At 42.3% G+C, this 21602-nt stretch overlaps 1 protein-coding gene across 1 annotated transcript in view; it reads right to left on the bottom strand.

Moving 5' to 3' along the window:
• Positions 1 to 225: 225 nt before the first annotated feature.
• Positions 226 to 21602, bottom strand: part of GPRIN3 (GPRIN family member 3) — a 67075-nt gene continuing 45698 nt past the window's right edge. Inside the window, exon 2 of the mRNA XM_035004516.1 lies at positions 226 to 7941. Coding sequence (XP_034860407.1) covers positions 5476 to 7827 — 2352 coding nt within the window. The 5' untranslated portion in view covers positions 7828 to 7941 and the 3' untranslated portion in view covers positions 226 to 5475. The remainder of the gene's footprint in view (positions 7942 to 21602) is intronic.

The raw sequence follows: 21602 nt of genomic DNA, 5'->3' as shown, positions 1-21602 counted from the left end.
GGGTTGGAGCAGTCTTGAATTCTAAGCTTGCAAGACTTTTTGACTCCTTGTTTTGTCTTGGTTAGAATTAAGACAGAGATGTCAACCATATCCCTGCTAATGCTCACCAGTGCTGTACCTCTTTATGGAGCTCCTAAATAAGCTTTCCTAGCAAGAAAGCAGAAATTATGCCTTTGCTTATTTGTGGGTTACAGTCAGTCTTCATGGAGCAAACCATATTATAGACTGGTGTGCCCATATAGATGCACTTGCTGGTATAACTGCCTCTTTTTGGCACATTATTGCTTGGCGTTAATTTCATTTTCAACAGTCTTTATTCTCATGATGAGTATCTGAGATTATCTGGGTCTTAAAAAAAATACCGAACTTGTGAATAACATCTTGTTGCACCATTCTGGCCTCCAAGGTCATTTCACCAAGGCCCATGGTGATTTAAATGTTCTTTAGAATTATCATCACCTTGATTTAACTGATAGTCGACAGTAATTTTTCAGGATTTTTTGTTGTTTCTATCTACAGGTATATACAGATGTATTGGATTTACTTTGAGAGAGGTTATTTGGTTGTGGCAAGTGAGTAGTTTAGCTGGTGAATGTTCACAGTTAAGAGTAGCTGTAATGACCTCTGGCAGATGTCACTGATTACTTGTGAGAGAATTTTTCCACCTCAATCCATCTTCATTTATGTCCTTGGTCATCACAAATCAAGTTCATCGGATTTCTGTAGCCAAGGAGAATTTTTTTTTTCCCCCAAGAGTAGAATAAAGTTCATGGAAATGTTTCAGTATTTACAAGACTATTTTTTCCCCTTTTGCAAAAATGTCTAAAGTTTTGTAGACATCCTTAAGCCCATGTGTCTGCACAGATGACAGTTATAATTACTCAGCCAGTTTCAGAATTTCATGAAGAAGGATATAGTTATAAGAATGGATAGGAGATTCAGCATATCACCTGTTACTTGCCAGGTGGCAGCAGCTGACCCACATTTGGAGAGATTCAACCAAAAGGGCCACACATGGCATCAAAGAACATTGCTAACAGAAAACAAAATGCTCAGATATCAATATAAAATAGCAAACACTGAAGCAGACATGGACAAGACTTCTGGTTCACCGTGTAGACAAAACAGGGGTGCGGACAAGATGGTCAGCTCATTTATCCAAGATACTGCTGAGTTCACCGTGTTATTATCACAAAGGGAAATTCACAGGCCTCATTTCTCAAATACCATTTAGGACAAAGCAAGAGAGAGTAAACAGCATCATCTCCATGGCGATTGCAGACGATGAGTAAATCAGACAGGTTGAGGCCTTCACACGGCTGGCTGCAAGGGCCCAATTTTCAGTAAAAACACATATACATATACGCAAACCTTATCCTAAGATATTGTTTTCCTTTATATTGATTCTTAAAAAGTAGACAAGGGATGTGTGAATTACATGGTACTAGAAATGGACAAATTTTTTAACACTTGCACAATATGTAGGAGGAATAGAAGACAATTTCTCACATTTTGGCAGCAAAGCAGTAACAGAGTGGATACAGCAAAGGCCAAACAATTTACATTAACAGCATATTCATATATATCCTCTGTAAACACATCTTAAAGTCACATTATATTATATTCTTCATGTGGTATATACAGGTACTCCCAGAATGATGGGAACTCCTAGAAATGAGAGGAATAACATCGGAATAAGCTAGGAACAATAAAACCTTAATACTCTCAGATGCAACCAAAAGTCATTTTCTTCTTCTGTTTTCTACTTTAAAATGGCAAGCTCCTATCAAGGATTTGGTTCCAAAATTCAACCTCTTGTGTATATGTTACACATGCATATTCACTACAGTTTATTTAAGTTTTGATATGTAAGCAATAACGTGAAGGATACTGGTATCCAAAATAACAATTATCAGACAATTCTAAAGATTAAGAAATCATCAAAAATCGAATTATATTCAATATAGCTGAACTTGTCAAGGTAGGAAAACATACCAGTATTTATATTTTATAAATACTTCATTTTTGGATGCAAACAAAAAGGTTTCTTTGACCTAACAAGATGTTCATCTTATGCCATTGGTCCAAAACACAAACATAAATGAGGGTTTTACTGTATGTAAAGCAGTTGGTCTGTGGCATCAAAGCCAATAATCCAGAAAGAGCACTGAAGATAAAAGTATGACAGCTGAAGCAATGACATTTTTCTTGTGGTCATTAAAATAGGAAAAAAAAAAAAATCAGTATTTAAATTCTAGTATTCACTGGGTACGCCATAAAGCATCTTAACATTTTAAAGGTCTCATTATCTTCCAGACACTGTGTTCTAAATCCATCTCTCTTATACTACTGGCTTAAGAAATATTTTATATTTATTTACCCAATAAGATATTTCCTCCATATATTCCAATGGCTAAAAAGCATTTAGGAGGAGGAAAACATCTAAAAGAAATTAAGGACAAAACCAACTTTCAAACTGGTGTGTGTCATACAGGTAAGTGAAGGTAGAGCCAAACGAGCTCAAAGAATCTGCCACGAAAACTGTTTTGCACTTTCGTTTGTTGAATAAAGCTAAGGAGTCACGACCGATGTACTGAATGTCAATGCTGTGTCACAGACTGAAGGGAAGGAAAATCTTCAAATTTTATGCGGTGAGTACTTAGGGTATCATAAAGCAAAAGCATGGCTTGTCTTCAATAGGCTCCTTATTTAGCCATTTGATGGTCTAGTTCACTACTGTTTTGAAAAGCTGTTCCTTCCTGAAGAGTCAATAAACAACCAAACAAGACAGGTTTTGTACTATTTTGTGACAATCTCTGGAGTGTGGGAGAAGTAAAGGTGAAGAGTTAAACAGTGAAAGCTTAAGAAGGAAAGGCTAGTTCCAGTACCAAAGCAAACGAGTAAAAAGTTCTCCGTCAAACAGGAAGACTTAACTTTGAGAGACACAACCGCAACACTAAATTTAGTTTTAAGTAATTCAATGCAATTTTCTTAATTTGTTTCATGGGCGACAAATGCCGACCACTCTCTTAGGCCTCTGCCTCATTTTTAACTTGAACTATTTATAATTTGTAAATTTTATAATTTATAAATCTGGAATTACAAATTTATAATTTAACTTCAGCTCTTTATAATTCACGTGGTTACACCAAACTCATGAAAATAAATATTACCAGACGCTAAAGTCTTCTTTTTCTCCTAATTTAATGCAGGAACAGCCTGTTCCAGCCACTTCCCAGCACAGGATTACCTGGGGCCCACCCATCTGGAGCGGGTACTGTTGAGAGCTGCTACTGACTACGCAGGGGGTTCTCTGTGGATGCACAGCATGCATGCAACGTGTGAGGGAGGGAGGCAGGCAGGAAGGGGTTAGGAGTGAGATCACAGCCTGGCGGAGGCGTCTCCGACAAAAGCCACACGAACTCACCTACAAATGGGTATTCAAGGCCAAAAGAGAGAGTTTTAGACGAAATCTCTCCCCATTCATAGTAATTTGATTGCTCATTTGATGGCAATTTCAACTTCAGGGAGTGCTCTTAAGAGGCCAATTGGTAAGAAACGGATAAAGGCACCTCATTAAAAAAATTCATTAAAAGCTCCAAGTGTAACAACCGTAATTTGACCATTCTTAGGCCCTGGGAGTGCTGTGACTGGAGGCTATTTAGGCAGTCTTCACACACACTCCAATTGCTTTGAAAGAAACCAATGGCTATATACTAATTTGGGTTGTGCCCAGTTTAGCATATGGTGTTAAAGTTCAGGTATGATTTTTCCCTATATGTGCAGAATCTGCAAAAGAGAATTTAAAAAAAAAAGGCCAAAACAGAGATTGTGAGCTTCCTGCACAAATGGCATTTGTGAGTCTCCAGAGAGAACGCACGGCCAGACACTCTTTTCTGGCTCATCAAGGGGAATAAGCTCAGACAAGGTAACCAGCGAGCACCTCTCCCACGTTGAACAGTCTGATTTTCTAAATGCAAGGTGGAGACCAGTGATCTCCCTACAATGAATCTAGGAGGGGAAACCTTTCCAGGGCCCTATCTCATTTCCCTCTTCCACACTCCCCTAGCTCTCAAGCCACTGCTGGTCATCCCAGCCCAGTGCCCTGCAAGACACTCATGGGTATGAAGGACACGCTCCTCCTCTGGAGACAGGTGCGGGCTGGGCTCAAACAGGTGTCTATGTTCTCAAAAACTATAGCCCACCCGAAGCTCAAACCACATTTTAGTAAAGGCCTATTTTATCGGATTTGAAGGATGAGATACGATGGTATTTCTCTTAAAATCAGTAAGTTCGCACAGGTTGCCTTTTTACTACAGATGAGAAACTTAGCAATTAGATGATATTCATCTACATAACAAAAACTGTGAGGACGCTTCTGTTCTATTTGGTGTTGACTATATTTTCTATTAGAAGCTACTGAACAAGTAACTATTGAACAAGCAAGTCAAAAGAAAAATAGAAACTGCATCCTGTTTACAGGAGTCGAAATTAAATATGTTGCTTTTCCTTACTTCTTTTTTTCAACACAGAAAAGAGAGTGTTTGGTAAATTGGCTATTTATAATTCCTTACTGAAACCTTAACACTCTCAGCAGAGTGTTTCTGGAGAACACCTGCACAACACACACTTTAGTATTATTAATAATTCGATGACTCCTTCCAAGAATTCAGTTGATGTACTTCCTCTAAAGAAATATGAATTTAATCTAGTCAGAATCATAGAGATGCCCCTTGCCTTCAGTGCAGGGAAATCTGTATATATAAATTCATGTTTTATATGGGCAGTATTCATACTCAAAAGCTTGGTTAATTTTCCTAACATAACTTTCTTACATTTATTAACAGTATAACAAGGTTTACAAAAACAGCTATCTGCAGGATGTTTACAAATATTAATTCATGTTTGGTATTTAATGCATTTACATGCTTTTACTTAATGTCATCTGGCCTAAGAGTGAGTCAAAATTTTCTTCACATTTTTTACATTTTAGTTCTTATCATCTATTTAAATTTTGTGTGGTCGTGGCATTCTTATTGCAATACGACTAGAAAGTCTAGCAGTGTTTTTGCTAGTAGTGTTTTTGCTATTTTTAATATTAAGCAGGGATTTTAATGGAAATACCAGTGTGATAAATTGAGGCAGTAATACAAAACGACACATGTTTAATGGATAATGCTAGTTCCAGAAGCAACATCACAATACAAAAAACCCAGTGAATATTATTTCCTCTTAATCGAGGTCATGAACCTTCAGGGAAGCTTTCTTCTCTTCTCTTGTCCTTTCTTTCGAATTGAATATTTTTATTTAGGGAGCCCCAATCAAAGGACCCAACAACGCTTCATGGCAACTTCCTAGAGTTAATACTTGCTTTCTCTTCCTGGTCTCTCGGGAAAAACACTAAGAAAGCTCTGACATACACAGACACTCGGGAATACCGTGACTGCACACGAGGGCCCCCAAACACATTCCCTTTCAGTCTAACACAGAAGAAGGGGCAGGACGAACACAGCAGTTGGGGCGTCGAAAGTTCTGCAGCATGGACTGCAAGACCCTGTGCTGCCTTCCTTTGAGCTTTTTATTTGAAGAAGTATCTGAGGAAATGGATCTCCGGGTCTGGCTGCTTTGAGCTTTGATTAATTTCTCGTGTTCCCTGATTTGTCTTTGTAGATGGTTCTGGATGGCGATGCCCAGGGACTCCGGGTCCAGGGAGGCACCGTACACCTCCCAGGTCATGCCCTGCTCATCCCACACGACGTCCCTGACGCGCTTGGACTGTTTCAGCTGCAGCTTGGAGTCGGCGCCGAGCTGCTTTTTCTTCTCTCCCGGGGTGAGTCCCACCTGCGCGGCCGCCGCTGTCACGTTCAGCTTCTGCTCCTTGAGGAACTCGCTGACGCGGCTGGCCCGGCGCGGGCTGGCTTTGACCAAGCGAGAAGGGGTCCTCTTGCCGGAACCTGGACTGGAGTCGCCCATGGCGTCAGACGGCAGGCTCAGGCTGGTGGCCGTCTTGGTCTGTCTGCTTTCTTCCCAGGTTCCCTCCTGGTTCTTCCTGACTGGGGATGGCGTAGGACTGGCAGCTGATCCAGCGCCTGCACTTTCTTGAGATTTAGGATTGAGCAGCAGGGACTTGGCCTCTACCCTTGCCCTGGGGTCGAGGCTATCGGTGCCCCGACATTCTTGCTGGTGTACTATGTGCGGAGATGCAGGCTCTCTTGCGTCTCCTTTATCAGTGGGATCCGAGCTCCCAGACTGGTTGGCTTTGCTGGCAGGACCACAAGAGTCAGAGAGTTTGCAATCTGGGTTTGTTCGGGGACCATCTGTGGTTTTCACTGCAGACTCAGATGGCTTGGTTTCAGATTCCCCCAATTCATGATCTGTTTCCGTTTGACTTCCTGCGCCGCTAGCAATCTGGTCAGCAGGGCTGGCTTTCCTGGAGCTAGAATTCACACCCGAAAGCTGTTTGGAGGTGGGCTCCGCCCTTGTCGGGGCCATGCCTGCTGACCCCCCGTCTTCCTTACACACATCCTGAGCCTTGCCGGATGCCACCGTGACAGAGGAGATTTGAAGGACCTCACCCGGTAGGCTCACCAATTTACGCTCCCCTCGGCAAGCAGCGGACACAGCCGCAGCTGCCTGGATGTGCACCTCTGGCATGATGCCAGGACACTGGCCCGGCTCCTGCGGGGCTAGGAGGTCGTCAGACAGCTCCAGTGAGTGGCTCCCACGGCCGCCGCCATGGCAAACGACACGCAGCTGCTCCTGTGGTTCCACACGCTCAGCAACGGGGACGTCCTTTAAGAAGGCAGTGAGGATGCTGGGGCTGGTGGAGACGGACCTGCTCTCGACACTTGCCACGGCCTGCACCTCAGCATCTTGCCGAGCCCTGCTGGGAACTTCCCGGACCGCACCTGCAGCTTGGCTGGTCATCGTACTTGCTTCTTTGAACCTTGACACCTGGTGCTGTGAGGGCAGTGGCACCTTTCCCAGATCTGGGGGAAATGTGGACCCTTGGCTAGTGAGGTGGGATGGCTGGGGTGTCACCGAAGTCACGGCCCGGCCGCCCGAGGTCGTGGCCGAGGGCTGTTTGTGCCCAGAACATCCGTCTTCTCTCGCTGGAGACTCACAGGCCCTTGTCTGGGAGTCATGGACGGCTCCTGGCCTCTCCCCTTCAGGTCTGCCTATAGGAGGGGAGGTGTGGCTGAACACGTTGGCTGCTGTATTTCCAGCTTGCACCAGTCCCTGGGCTGTTTCTTGGGAAGGAAAATCACAGGGCACTTGAGCTTTGCTGTTGCCCCGGGTGCTGCCCACAGGACAACTTGACTTTTCAGGTTGCTCCCCATCTGAGGTTCTCTGTGTTTTCAGCAGTGTATCCTCAGGTCCTGCTGAGGGGCTGGCATTGAGCTGGTCACCCGGCATGGCCTGGTGGCTGTGTTGACTGGCTGGCATTGTAAATGCTTCGTCTAGAACATCCTTTCCTGCTGCAGAACACGAAGCTGGTGCTATGGGCTTGCTGCTTCCTGGCAGCTGGGTATTGCCAGGAGAGTTGCACGGAGGAGACGCTTTTTCCACCTCGTTGACGACACCAGGAGAAGACATGTCCGGCTGGGTGGTCTCATGCTCGAAGGCCTGCATCAAGGCCTCAGCAGCTGCCCTGGGGCTGAGGACTGGCTCTTCAGGAGGGCCAGAAAGGCCATTGGTGTTCTTACAGAGGAGCGCTGGTCGAGGCCGAGCTGAGGCAGGCTGCACTTCTCCTAGATCCTCTTCTTTTCCAGAAGCTGTGATCAAGGAAGTTTTAGCCGATCTCAAAGGGTCAGGTACAGTCCCCATGGAATTTTTCTTCAGGAAAACCTCAGAGCTCTCTCTGGAGCAGTGCTCCCTCTGGGAACCAGTCTTAGCTCAGAGTGAAGACTCAGTCAGGGATGATTCCTCTGAGGGATCGATCTGCAAATGAGGGAAACGGTATCATTAATATGATACAGCATTTAAGGACTGAAATACACCAACCGGTCATTTGCACAAGATCTTACAAGCACATTAAACCTTTTTCTCCTATATCTGTGGATATAAAAATAGATCTTCGGAAGAAAGATTTTGAAAAAATATTTTAATTGTACAAGTATTATTTTGGTGCATTAGTATCTGCTTGCATCCCATTGCTGTCTAGCAAATAGGTTTTTAATGCATTTACCTAAGCACATGATAACTATCCAAAAGTCATTTGTGTAGTTTGATTTACCCGCTACCAGAAAATCCTATAAAGCTACTGTAATCAAATCAGTAAGTATTGAAATAGGCCTGAACAGATATGTGAAATAGAGTATCTAGAAATAGATCCACATATAAATGAAGATTTAATATATGACAAGAGAGGCATTTCAATTTAGGGGCAAAATGATGGATTATTTAATATAAGGAGCTGGCAAACTGGTAATGCATCTGGAAGAAAAGAAAACTAGATCTTTATCTTACACCAACTCCAAAAATAAATCCGAGACGGATTTAGATGGATTAAAAGTTAAAATGTAAAATAAACAATTAAATAAATAAAAATCCTGTAAGAAAATCTTGGAAACATAATCTAGGGGCAGAGAGAGTAGGCTTCTTTTGGCAAGGGAGAAAATACAGAAACTATAAGAAAAACCATAAACATAAGTGATTGAATAAAACCCAAGAGTTCTGGGGGCACCTGGGTGGCTCAGTGGGTTAAGCGTCTGCCTTCGGCTCAGGTCATGATCCCAGGGTCCTGGGATCGAGCCCCGTGTCGGGCTCTCTGTGCGCTCTGCTCAGCGGGGAGCCTGCTTCTCCCTCTGCCTGCCTCTCTGCCTACTTGTGCTGTCTCTGTCAAATAAATAAATAAAATCTTTTAAAAAACGAAAAAACAAAAACCAAGAGTTCTGTATGGCAAAAGATACCATAAACAAATACGAAAGATTTGAAAAACAAATGTTTAAAACCCTAGAGGACAGGCAAAAATATCTATAATATAGCAGAGGCTCAGTCGTTAAGCCTTCGGCTCAGGTCATGATCCCAGGGTCCTGGGATCGAGCCCCGCATCGGGCTCCCTGCTCGACGGGAAGCCTGCTTCTCCCTCTCCCACTCCCCCCTGCTTGTGTTCCTTCTCTCGCTGTGTCTCTCTCTGTCAAATAAATAAAATCTTTAAAAAAAAAATTTACAGGGAGACAAAATAGTTCATTGGAAAAATGGACACAGAATACAAAAATGCAGCTTGCAAGATAGGAAACCCACTCAGCAAGCTCATGGAAAGATGATCAAATTCATTTGTAGTCAAAGGAATGCAAATAAAGTAACAATGAGATTTTACTTTACATCAATAGCACTTGCAAAAACTTTTTATAAAAAAAAGAGTTATAACATTATGGCCTGGGGAGACCTAGTGAAAAGCAGTAGTTTTATTAAGTGTAGGTGCAAACTGTGTACTGTACAGCTTTCTTAGGGAAGCAGTTTAGTTTTTAAAATGAAAAATACACATGTCCTCGACTCAGTGATCTGAACTCTATCCACAGAAATCAAATACCAGCATATCTAGACAGAGATACAAGTATGCTTATTGAAGTACTATTTGTAGGGGCAAAAAACTGGAAACAAGTGCTCTCCATGAATGGGGAATACTGGAACTGATCACGACATAACTCTACTGTAGAGTGTTATGGGACCATTAAAAGAAAACCGCTATTTAGGCTGTAAGTTTTCACTTGGGAGGGGTTTGCCCCAGGTATGGCTGAGCAAGAAGGGCAAGGTAAGGGAAAGAGTATGTATGTTTTCATTTTTGTAAAACAATGACCTAAAATACTACACTAAAACACACACTGACCTAAACACACAATGACCTGAAACACACACTGTGTGTGTGTGTGTTTGTGCGCACAGACATTTTTGTATATGAATATATAAATTCTAAAAATATTTAGAATGAGACATAGTAGGTCTTAATGGAGGGAGTGTGATGAGTTGAACACACAAAAAGAGAGATGGAGGTACTGAAAGACTGAGTTTTTTAAAGTATATCTGAATTTTAAAATGTATATCCAACTTATTTTCTCCTCCAAGTCAGCTCTTCCTTGTAACTTCATTATGCAATTAACCGGTTAAATATTTTCCCATCCTTGGTCTTGACTGCTTTCTGCTCACTCAAACCCTTTCCTCAGGTTTATATTCCATTTCTTCCTTATTGGAGTTTTCTGTTGCAATCACTTGCTAGGCCCCAAACCCATCTTCTCTCCTCCTTTCTCATCTGCCTTTAGTATGCCTTTCCTCCCACTCTCTGCCCTCCTCATCCTCAAAAAGCCTACCACCCATTCTCCAAGACTCCACTTAAATCTCATTTTCTTTCTAAAGGCCTCTAAAGCTTTCAAGTCATAAAGGCTTTTTCTCTTTTTAAGATCATACAGCTACAGTTATCTGGTTATCTGGGTCCTTCTTATGCACTGTTTTTGTACCTGTGTTACTTGTATGAATGTCGTTATTTCTCCAAAAGGACTTCAAGTTCCAGGAGGGAAGAGGACAGGCTTATTGATTCTTTTCTGTTCACTCCACAGGAGATAGTGCAAAGTCTTGTGCATAAAAAGGTGTTAATTGATCCCATTTCCCTCCAAAATGGCCATTATTATAGCCCTGCCAAACTTCCAAATAATAGGAAATTTTAACCCATGACATGGAATATTAACCAAAACACAATTTAAAAGAGTGCTATTTTTGAAAGAAAATGGTTGTATCTTATTTATGAAACTTTATCTGTAATTCGGTATTAGACAATTAAAAGCAAGGACAGTGGACACCTGCTACCAAAGCAGGAAGATTTCAAGAAGCCAGGAGTACGGAACATCTCCCGTGTTCTATCGCAGGGGGGCCAAGAAACCTGGTTTGCCAAAGACGACTGTGAAACATAAACAGCTCAAAGTTCAGCAACGGAAGTTGGAAACTGAGAAAAAGATGATGGATTTCAGAAAACTCTCAGAATTCACTGCACTGACTTCCATTTTCCACAGACAGTAGCTGCTTATACTAGTTTAACTTTAAAAGGGTGTTTTCTTTTGTTTATTTGTTAATAGAGGTATAATTATCCATTAACTCAAGAATCAAAAAGAAAAACCAGATTCCTTGTCTAATACCTGTAATTCGAAATCTCTTGATTTATGGGTTGGTAAGAAATCAACACTTCTCTCAAACAAATCTGCTAAAGTAATTGTCACAGCATCTTCATGCACCCAGAAAAAGCCCCACCTCCCCTCTTTTCACCTCCTCTCTCCAATCACAAGCAGAAATCTGTAGTCTCCAATAGGTCAGACAAATAGGACATTTAAAAGTGTAATTACTTGGTGGTTTAGAGTAAGGAGTATATATCTTTTAACACCAAGCTGAGCCCACTAAGGTAAGATTTAATAACCTGTAAAAATGAAATTACAAACAGGTAGCCCACAGGCTGAATGAATCCCTGCTGCAGGTGTGTGGTGTGTGTGTGTGTGTGTGTGTGTGAGAGAGAGAGAGAGAGAGAGAGAGAGAGAGGAGAGTGAGCAAATGCACATGTGCTAGAGGGTGGGAGGCAGGGTGTGTGCACTGCGTGGTTTTCCCCTTCTCTTCCCTCCCTTTCTCCCCACCCCCCAGTCTCTTTCCCCTTCCCCTTTCTTTTTCAAGTTGAAGAGATTGTTCATAAAAAGCCAGATTTCTCTTTTTGTTAATCTTTATCAACTCAGAAGGTATGCAGTACTAGAGAGCAACCACTAGGTGGTGATGATGAGGGCTGGCCACCTTGATGAGCATGGACTTTCCAGGTGATGCGTTCCCCACCTACCTTGCTTTCCTAGTTAGTATTACTTACCTGGGCTTGTGAGGGCAGCTACATTTGAGAACTTTGCTCTAAGTGCACTGACAGAGTAGACTTCCCAACCTAATTTTTAGTCCTCTGAGGGCAGGTTGGCATTGTGTTTAAGAACATGGACCATGGAACCAGAATTCCTGGATTAGAGTATCAGTTCTACTAGCTAGCTCTAGCTCTGTGTGTTCGGGCAAGTAACTTAACCTCTCAGGGAATCCCTTTAATCTGTAAATTGAGGGTAATAATAATAGTGCTGCCTCACTGGGATGTTGTGAGGAATAGATTTATTTATTTTTAAAAGATTTTATTTATTTATTTGAGAGAGAGAGAGAAGAGAGCATAAGCTGGGGGGAGGGGCAGAGGCAGAGGGAGAAGCAGACTCCCCACTGAGCAAGGAGCCTGACACAGGACTCGATCCCAGGACCCTGGGATCGTGACCTGAGCCAAAGGCAGGCGCTTAACGGACTGAGCCACCCAGGCACCCCACAGAATAGACTTAGCATTTAGAATAAACAGCATCTTGGCACATATTAAACACCTTATGAGCATTAGCTTCTTTTGAAAACCTCGATATTTAGGCTTTGATCTGTGTTAACGAAAAAATTATTCTGACATTTGTGAAAATGGTAAGGAAGATTTTATTCAGGATTACTGGGATAGGTGTCAAGACTATTGCATAAGGAGAGAAAGATCAAGTTCAACTCCAAATACAATTGCAAGAATAAGTGGGAATTTATAACTAAGGAGCATGTCAGTGGATGCAAAATTACTAAGAGGAGACATCAAAGGCAGGGGGATTCTTGCTGAATGCAGGCCAGATGATCAGCTGTCAACTAGGGGATAGTGGGAAGGTGAGAAATTTGATCTGTTATTGAGGATATCAGATATTAAGGGTAGGAAGATTCTCTCTAAACTGGCTTAGCAGGATTCTTGCTAAAACTGGACTTTGCAAGAACAGGCACGGAAGCCCAAGACCTAGGCCTAGTCAAGAAGAAGACTCAGAGAGGCACCTGGGTGTCTCAGTCGGTTAAGCGTCTGCCTTTGGCTCAGGTCATGATCTCGGGGTCCTGGGATCCAGCATCACATCGTCGGGTTCCCTGCTCAGTTTCTCCTTCTCCCTCTGCCCCCCACTCATGCTTGCTCACTCTCTCTCTAGTGCGTGCTCTCTCTCAAATAAATAAATAAAATCTTAAAAAAAAAAAAAAAAGAAGAGGGCTCAGAGGAGACTGATTAAAGTCAGTCCAAGGGGGAGTCCTTGTCATCTTTGTCATTTGCAATGATGAATATGAATTTTCTTATGAGCCTCTCTGTAGCAAAATTAATTCTTTCTGAATTGGCCATCAACCGCACAGGGGCTAACGGCACCTCTGAATCTGCCTTGAAGTTTGATGGGTACTAGACTCTTAACAGTATGTCCCTTTGGTCCTTCTGCCCTTAAAATCATGAGCAAGGATTTAAGGCCTTGTCGCAGCATGCAGCAAGCCTGCAAGGTGCACATTCCACCTTTTACAGGGAAGGAAACTGAGGCCCGAAGTTAAGTAACCTACTCAAGGCTGAAGACCTATAATTTCTTTTTTTTTTTTTTTAAGATTTTATTTATTCATTTGAGAGAGAGAGAGAGAGAGCACGAGCAGGGGGAGAGGCAGAGGGAAAGGGAGAAGCAGGCTTCCCGCTGAGCAGGGAGCCCGATGCGGGACTCGATCTCAGAATCCTGAGATCATGACCTGAGCCGAAGGCAGACGCCCAACCATCTGAGCCACCCAGGCGCCCCAAGACCTAGAATTTCTATTGAACTGAATTTTAATGCATGCAAATGCCTGGGCTCCTTCTGTGCCGCTTCCTTATAATCTGTAACTCTGGAAAGAAAATGGAAAGAAGGGGGGGGATATATATATATATATATATATAATATCCAGAGGAGAGAGAGACTTTTTTGCAAGAGGTTTACAACTCAGGGGCAGCCTGGATGGCATGAACACAGACTACAATGACATTCCTAACTGGCCACTTTATGAACAGCCCACCTGGTTGAAGGCTGCCACGGCCACCATTCGTCCTGAAAACAGTGGGTGCCACTACTGGGCCATGCTGCCTATTTTCATAACAGACACCCACGCTTAATAAGACAAGCAGCAGGGAATCTCAGCCCTTTGTGCTCTGCTCCAAAACTGTTCTGGTGGAAAGAGCATTAGACAGAGAGAATGGAGAGAGCCTGGCAGTCTCGGACCAGCAGGATGCTGATAGGCTGCAGGTCCCGCGATAATCCCGTGGGCAGCAATTACCCTTGCCTACTTCAGAACCGCCGCATTGCGAGAACAAGGACTTCAGGATGTCATCGCATCTCTTTAGTGACATTTTAGGCAAGTGTTACAGGGACCTCGGTGCCACCTCTGTCTCCAGACAACTTTCAGCCTTCAGGTATAGGCAAAGACCCCTGAAGAACAGGGAGGCAAGAGGTAAGAGACTATTAAACCTTCAGAAAAGGATAAAGGAAAAAAAATGTCATCTGGCATCCTATTCAACCTGATTATTTTTCTCCCTTTTATCGAGAATCTTCGCCTAGATATTTGCATTCTGAGCCCAGCAGATCCTACCAGTGCAGTTTTAGGGAGAGGTGATTCAATCCCAAGAAACACCCACAAGCTAGGAAAAGCAGCTCATTCTTTCTTTAAAAATTCCTACCTTCACACTAACAGCTGCCTCAAATGCACTTCAAAGATACTCGCTGAAACACTGGTTCCTCCCTTCGACCTGCGTCTAAAGCAAATCAGAATGGCTCAAGAGAGAAGGCAGCTTTGCTAGTGCTCACGGCAACAGGTAGACGTTCAACCCTAATGGTCCCTGTAATCCAGGTGCAGAAAAACAAACTGCATCCCTGTCCCTATTCCCTTCTTTTGTTCAACGCCATTCTAGAAAAACAAACGCACAGCTTATTATTATTTTACTGAATTCCATTGTAAGCAGGGCCGAATGAAACCCAAGAAGTAAAAGAGGGCTTTAGGAAGCATGAAGACCCCAAATCTATCCCCCGCCTTTTTCAAACACAAAACCAGAATGGGCAGCTTTTAAATTCACAACAGACAGAATCACAGGGCTCAGCAGGCGCTTACTGATTTCCTTTCTGTATTCCAGACACTGTTCTGTAGGTGAACGTGTTTGATCCTCAGAATAACTCTCTGAGGATGGACCTGCTAGGAGTTCCACTTTGCAGGTCTGGGAAACTGAGCCAAGACCAACATGCGTGAAGTGTGAGAAACCAGATTTAAATCCAGACCCTCCGACTCCAGAGTCCACACTAGGGGGGAAATCGGGCACTTTTCATGGAGGCAAGCGCCATGAGCCCGGGGGAAAGCATCATCAGACAAGGGAAAACAATAGAAAAACTCAAGAAACATAGCCTTGAAGCTGATGAAGAAGCGGAAGGCAAGCTGAGGGCAAAGCACGAGCTGAGACCTTGCAACCCGCCCCCAGGTGGGATCTTTGTGACAATCCTCAGGCCCTCCGGGCTGCCCTAAAGCTAAGGTTAGGAAAAACAGATGGTTAACTTCTAGAGATTACAGTCCTGCAAAACAGGAGTCTCCCTCAGTTTACAAATGTCTTAGTGATTCACAAGAAAAAAGCATTCTTATCAATGACCTACCTTCCAGAAGGAAATGTAGATAAAATTAAATGTCCTTATAATCTGCAGTCCATTGACATATACTAGAGACAGGCAGAAGCTCCCGGTGGTCTTAAGGTTAATACGCTTTGCTAGAGGGAAAAACAACCCTAACTTGACAGTGGCAAGGCCTCCAGGATCTTGTAGGTCCTCCTTAGCATATGAAAGTTCTTTTGAAAACCTCCTCAACTGCCAAGCATATAATTGGCCACCTCTCCCAACCCCCGTGCAGCAGCTCTTTCTGCCCACGGGTCCTGTTCCCGTGCTTTCATAAAACCACCTTTCTGCACCAAAGACGTCTCAAGAATTCTTTCTAGGTCGTCGGCTCCAGAACTCACCCCATCAAACTTCACCTACAGTCAAAACTACATCACTTTCACCCCTGAGAGCTTTTTCTGTATCCTTGCTCAATAAAACTCTATTGCTTTACTCACTCTCCTTTGTCCGTGAGATTCATTCGTGGACTACATGAGACATGAACCTCAATCTCCCGCTTCAAAACCCCCTTACTAATTCAAACGAACATAAATAATTTGGACATTTTAAGGGCCACAGACTTTTCTGAGAAGCTGATGAAAATTAGGGACCGCTTCTCTAGAAACACAGAGGTGAGCGCACAGACACAAGTTTGCAGATAATTTTAGGGGGTTCATGCCTGGAAACCTCCCCCAGACTGTCCATTAATAGCCTTTTTTCTAAGGAAAAGGTTTCACAAAACTCAATTTACCTGCCTCGCATTACTGTTATAGCATTTAAAGGAAATAAGTTAAATAGCATAGTTTTGGGAAGATAACAGATACATATCATGAATTATTAATATTTTAAAAAATTATTATTTTGGCATCATTTACCTAAGAAGGCAGGTACTGTGCAATATATTTTATAAAGAGTGTTTTAAATGGTCCAGCCAAAATGTTTACTTTTTATATTCTCCCAAACCCCTGTCTAAAGACTATCATTGGAAGAGGAAACTTTTAGCTAATTCAAAAATTAACCCAATAATGAGGTTTTTCTTTTTAGATCATGTGTAAGACATGAAGTTTTGGGTTCTTAGCAAAATCAAGACTCGGGTCTTAGTCACCTTGAAAAATTAACCCCTTAAATAGCTCCATTTTCCTACATGTGGAGATAACTCATAGCTAAATATCAAAGTTGCTGTTTAAAAATGCCTAAAATAATATTTTTTTAAAAAATTGAACTCTTCTGGGGGAAAATGATTAAAATATTCGTTTTGTTATTGTCTCCCTTCTTTAATCAAGCTGGCTCTTCTCATTTCCTTGGTTTGCCTGATAGATATCCAACTCTGAATGTTTTCCTCTTCTTTTGCAACTCAGCTTTGAAGGACTTCAATTGCGAGCTTATTTTAATTGCAAAGAGAATGCAACAGGATCTCGTGGCTAACTGATGGTTAAGCAACACGCTATTAGCAATAAACTAAGCAGCTCTGCATTTGCATTTTAAAATCCTGTGTGAGATATGATCAAAGCTGCCCTGCATCCCAATTTTCTCAGGATATATTTAGCGCCACTCAGCCTTACAAACAAGTATTCTTGTCCTTGCTTCGTTCCTCCCTGACCTTGCCTTTTTCCTTGGCTGCGGCACTCCCCCCCCTTCGCCCCCCCAACACACACACCATGGCGATCTCATTAAAACCAGGCCTCCACTCCACCTGCTTTCCCTCTGGCAAAGGCAGCTCCAGTGTGTGCCCAGTGGGAACCTAAGCGGAGACCCTTGTTACCCAGCTGCGGGCTGAAGGCTTACTAGTGATTTCTACTTTTAGCTCCCGTCAGACAGGGGCCAGGAGTCTCTCCTCCCACACTTGGGTCTTTAATCATGTTGAACGATGAGAACGTGCCTGGTGGAGGTACTTGCGGTGAAGGAACTAGAAATGGAAAAAGCTGTGCCCGGAGCTGGTCAGTCGGGGCTCTCGTGTTCCTCAAGAACAAGGAAACCAGGGAGAAGGCAAAATGTGAAGTAGACAAGATTCCTCGGGGCCTCGCGTCTGGACCTTCTGCAGAGCTGCTTTTTTGGTGTTTGTAAGGAGGACCCGAGTGCTGGGCTCTTGAGAATGAACAGTTTCTTTGCTGAGGTCAGAATCTTCTTTGGGTTTGGTCTGTGAGTTGTGATTAAAAAAAAGAATCAACAACCTGTCACTCTCCTGCTTTATAGTCTGTAAAACACTGTTAGGCATCATGAGGTACTTGCAAGTTTTGATTTTTGCCCTTAAGGAAGATTTCAATCCATTTGATGAGACAAGACAAATTCAGTCAGAAGTTATAAATGAGCAAGATAGTATATAATTAAGTGACTAATGCTGGGGTAATAAACTCTACAGTAGTTCAAATCAGGGGAAAGGCCAACACTTTTTCTTCAACTGACATTTCCTGGTACAATGTTTTCGTAGGCTAGAAAAAATTGCCTTTCGTAGTCTAACGAAAAATGGACGTTTGAAATTAAGAGAAAGGTGAAGCAAGTAATAGTAAAAAAGAATGGTCTTTGATTAAAAAGAACACAATCCCCGGGCGCCTGGGTGGCTCAGTTGGTTAAGCGACTGCCTTCCGCTCGGGTCATGATCTCGGACTCCAGGATCGAGTCCCGCAACGGGCTCCCTGCTCAGCGAGGAGCCTGCTTCTCCCTCTGACCCTCCCCCCTCTCATGTACTCTCACTCACTCTCTCTCTCTCATTCTCGCTCTCTCAAATAAATAAATAAATAAATAAATCTTAAAAAAAACCCCATAATCTCTTAAGTCACACTGAAACAATTAGGAAGTACTGCTAAATCCAGTCATTCTTTTAATAAGCCGAGTGCCTTCTTTGGGTCAGATATTCAGGATACACATGTAAATAAGATATATTCATGTTTTCGAGGAGCCCAAGGTTCCTGCAAATCATTAACTTCAATACAATATAAATGTTGTAACAGAAACAAACAAACAAAACACAAATGTGCTATGGAAGCACATCATTTTATTTGGCAGAGACCTTAGGTTAGAGAGAGTGAAGAATTCCTTAGGTTGAAAAGATGTATTTAACGTGATGGAGAGGAAGTCGATGTTTATCTAGGTCAGAGTTGCTTACCCCTGCACCACTGACATTTTGGACCAGGCTTTGTGCGGAGGGAAAAGGGCGGGGGCGGGGGGGGGGGGCTGTCCTGTGCACTGTGTTTCTCCGCGTCTCTGGCCTCTACGCACAAGGTGCCAGCACCACCGCCCTCCCATTTGTGACAATCAAACATGTCTCCAGACATTGCCAGAGGGCTCCTGGGAGGCAAAACTCACCAGGTGAGAACCACGGATGGAGCATGTGAGCATATTCCCCGTTGATAATAAAGAACATCCTTAGAATGAAGACCTGTGAGTTGAAGTAAGAAATTGTGAACTTCAGCTACGTAGGAATTAATGATGTACTCTTCTGCTCTCCTGTCAGAGACAGTGTTCTTTATAGTCTACTTGTGAGAATGCAAATTAGTACAACTTCTATAGAGAACAATTTGCTAATACTTGTCAAAAATACAAGGTCACATACACATTGACTCAGCAACTCCACATTAGGTGCTAACCTTATGGGTAAAATAAATAAATATACTTATTGATATATGTACAGGGTTATTCACTGCATGAAATAAAAGATTAGAAGCAATCTAAAAGTCCACTAATAGGGAGAGGGTCAGTTATAAAAATTATGGTACTTTCATATAATGGTATACTAAGCACCCATATTTAAGAAGGGGAAACTCTTTATGTATTGATATAGAACGATCTCCAAAATATATTAAGTTAAACAACAAACACGTGGTGATAATTTAAAAAATCTTAAGATACAAAGCAGTATGTTTAATATGCATTTGTATTAAGAGGGGGCAAAGAATATCTTTTGCTTGTATGTACATCAACTATCTCTGCAAGGGTAAGTAAGAAATTGCTATCAGAGGAGGGGAACTGGGTGCCTGAATTTTAAACTATATAAATGTATTGCCTACTCAAAAATAATAAAAAAAAAAATTAAAAGCTGGTGCTTCTCAACTAGGCAAAACTGAACATTCACCTGTGCTGAAGCTTTTCTATCAGGGATGATGGATTTATGCTGGTACCCTTCCACACTCTTTCCATCTGCTCTTTGCTATGCAAGCAGGTTAGTCTGGCCATGAAACTAGTTAAAGGAAACCATAATTCCCTTATCTATCCTGGCTATCTACAAGCTCCACACTAGGCAATGTAATTATTTTTCAAAGTCAACAGCTGACAAATGCTTTTTAAAGTGATGCCTGTTGGGCCACCAAAAAAAAAAAAAAAAAGTTTACTTAAGTTTCTTTTCCCAGACTCTCTGACTCCTGTTTATCAGTTGATTTCTTTTTCACCCTCTTTCCTATTGCTGGTAGCTCTAGCAGCTGGTTCTCAAATTATATACATCCCTCAAACAATAAATCCAAGAATGACTGAAAGCCAAATTCTATGAAATTGGGTCAAAACATTGATGAAAATGATTATTTTGTCTATATGATGAGAATTGACTAAATGTAAAGATATAAAGTTTAGAATACATATTTTAATTGCCAGTTATCAAGTCCACCTCTTCAAACGCTACCAGGCTTCCCTGAATGGATCGCATCTCACATCAGGCCACCTTACTTGCTCTTGATCGTCAGTTCCAAAAACCTGCCCTCCACTTGCTGCTAATGTTATCTTTCTAAAACAAACATACAGATATGACACTTCTCGGTGCAAAACAATTTAAGGGTTCTCCATTACCTGTAAAATAAGATACACTCTCCTTCGCCCAGTTTAAAAAACTGTCCTTCATTCTCTGATTCATTTCCCTTTCATGACTGGTGTCCTCTCTCATTATCACTTGGCAGACCTCGTATGTTACTTTTCTTCCAACAGGTTTCAAAGAAGACTTATCTTCATTTTTACAGAGGAGAAAACTGGGGCTCCCAAAAATCCAGCTCACCCAAGTTGTGTGTTTAATAAGTGGAAGAGTTGGAATCCGAGACCAAGTGAGTCCAATTCCCAAATTCTACTGCCTCCAAGAGCATGGGAATGGGAGGTAAAAATGAACTCACTATATATGCAGATAAAAGAGAAGACAGCAAGTGAGTAAATTTGAAAAGCACTTTTGAAAGATAACTTTCCCGAAGACCTTCTCTGATAACATCAACCAAAAGCAACTACCCAGTCTCTCATCTCCTATAGCAGCTCGTTTATTGTTTTAGTGACCTCAGCGCACTGAGGACATTTTGCCTCATTCTCGGTTCTCCAGGCAGGAGGCACAGCCTGCACAAAGGCAAAAGCTTGTGGGGCAGAGTGAAGAGTTCAGCCTGACAACTGGAGCTGTGTAGGAGGGGAGGTTAGAGAAGGAAGGTGCAGGGATCACACAGGGCTTCTTGAGGTCTTTGTGCATGCGTCTGTCACTCTCTCAGGCAGGTCCTTCTAGACTAGGCTACTGCTAAATTGCAAGTCTTCTGACTTCCCACTCTGTCACTTCGAAAGTTCTACTATGATTACTGGTTTTGTTTTGTTTTTTTCCATAGCACTAATCACTTTTTAAAATGCTGAAACATTTACCCTACTTATTGTGAGTATCATATATTGACTGTTTTCTGGACATGCAGGCTGGAATGCAGGCTCTAAGAGGGCAGCATTTTTATCTACTTTTGCTCATTTTTATAGCCCAAATGCCTAGTGAAGTGAACGACCCATAATAAGCTCTCACAAACATGTGTTGAATGAACGGATGTTGCCTTTTGCATTTCAGCCTACTTTTATCATATGCCATAGTTTCTATGATTTTCATTTAATTTCTACTGGCATTTGAAGATAGATTTTTCCTTGAGGACATACATATACAGCCAAGGTAACCGTATATTCTAGAAGTTTTTTTGGGGGGGGGGAGTGTAGTTAAAAATACTGAGTTATATTACCACCATAAGTATTCTTGTACATGCCTCAATTTTCATTTAAGAAGATGTGGTCTTAACAAAAAAGGACACACACGGTATGTATATATCTTTTGTTCTTTTTTCCTGTCGGCTAATTTAGACAACAAATTCTATTCCTCCAAAGATATCTACTGTGTATGGAGATGGGCATCTTCTTATTCCAACTCTAGAT

This window comes from Mirounga leonina, unplaced genomic scaffold (assembly GCF_011800145.1).
Source record: "Mirounga leonina isolate KUSES-001 unplaced genomic scaffold, KU_Mleo_1.0 Mir_129, whole genome shotgun sequence".
In the NCBI taxonomy this organism is placed as follows: Eukaryota; Metazoa; Chordata; class Mammalia; order Carnivora; family Phocidae; genus Mirounga; species Mirounga leonina.
The sequence above is the reverse complement of the archived record's forward strand: the minus strand, read 5'-3'. Positions and strand labels throughout refer to the sequence as shown.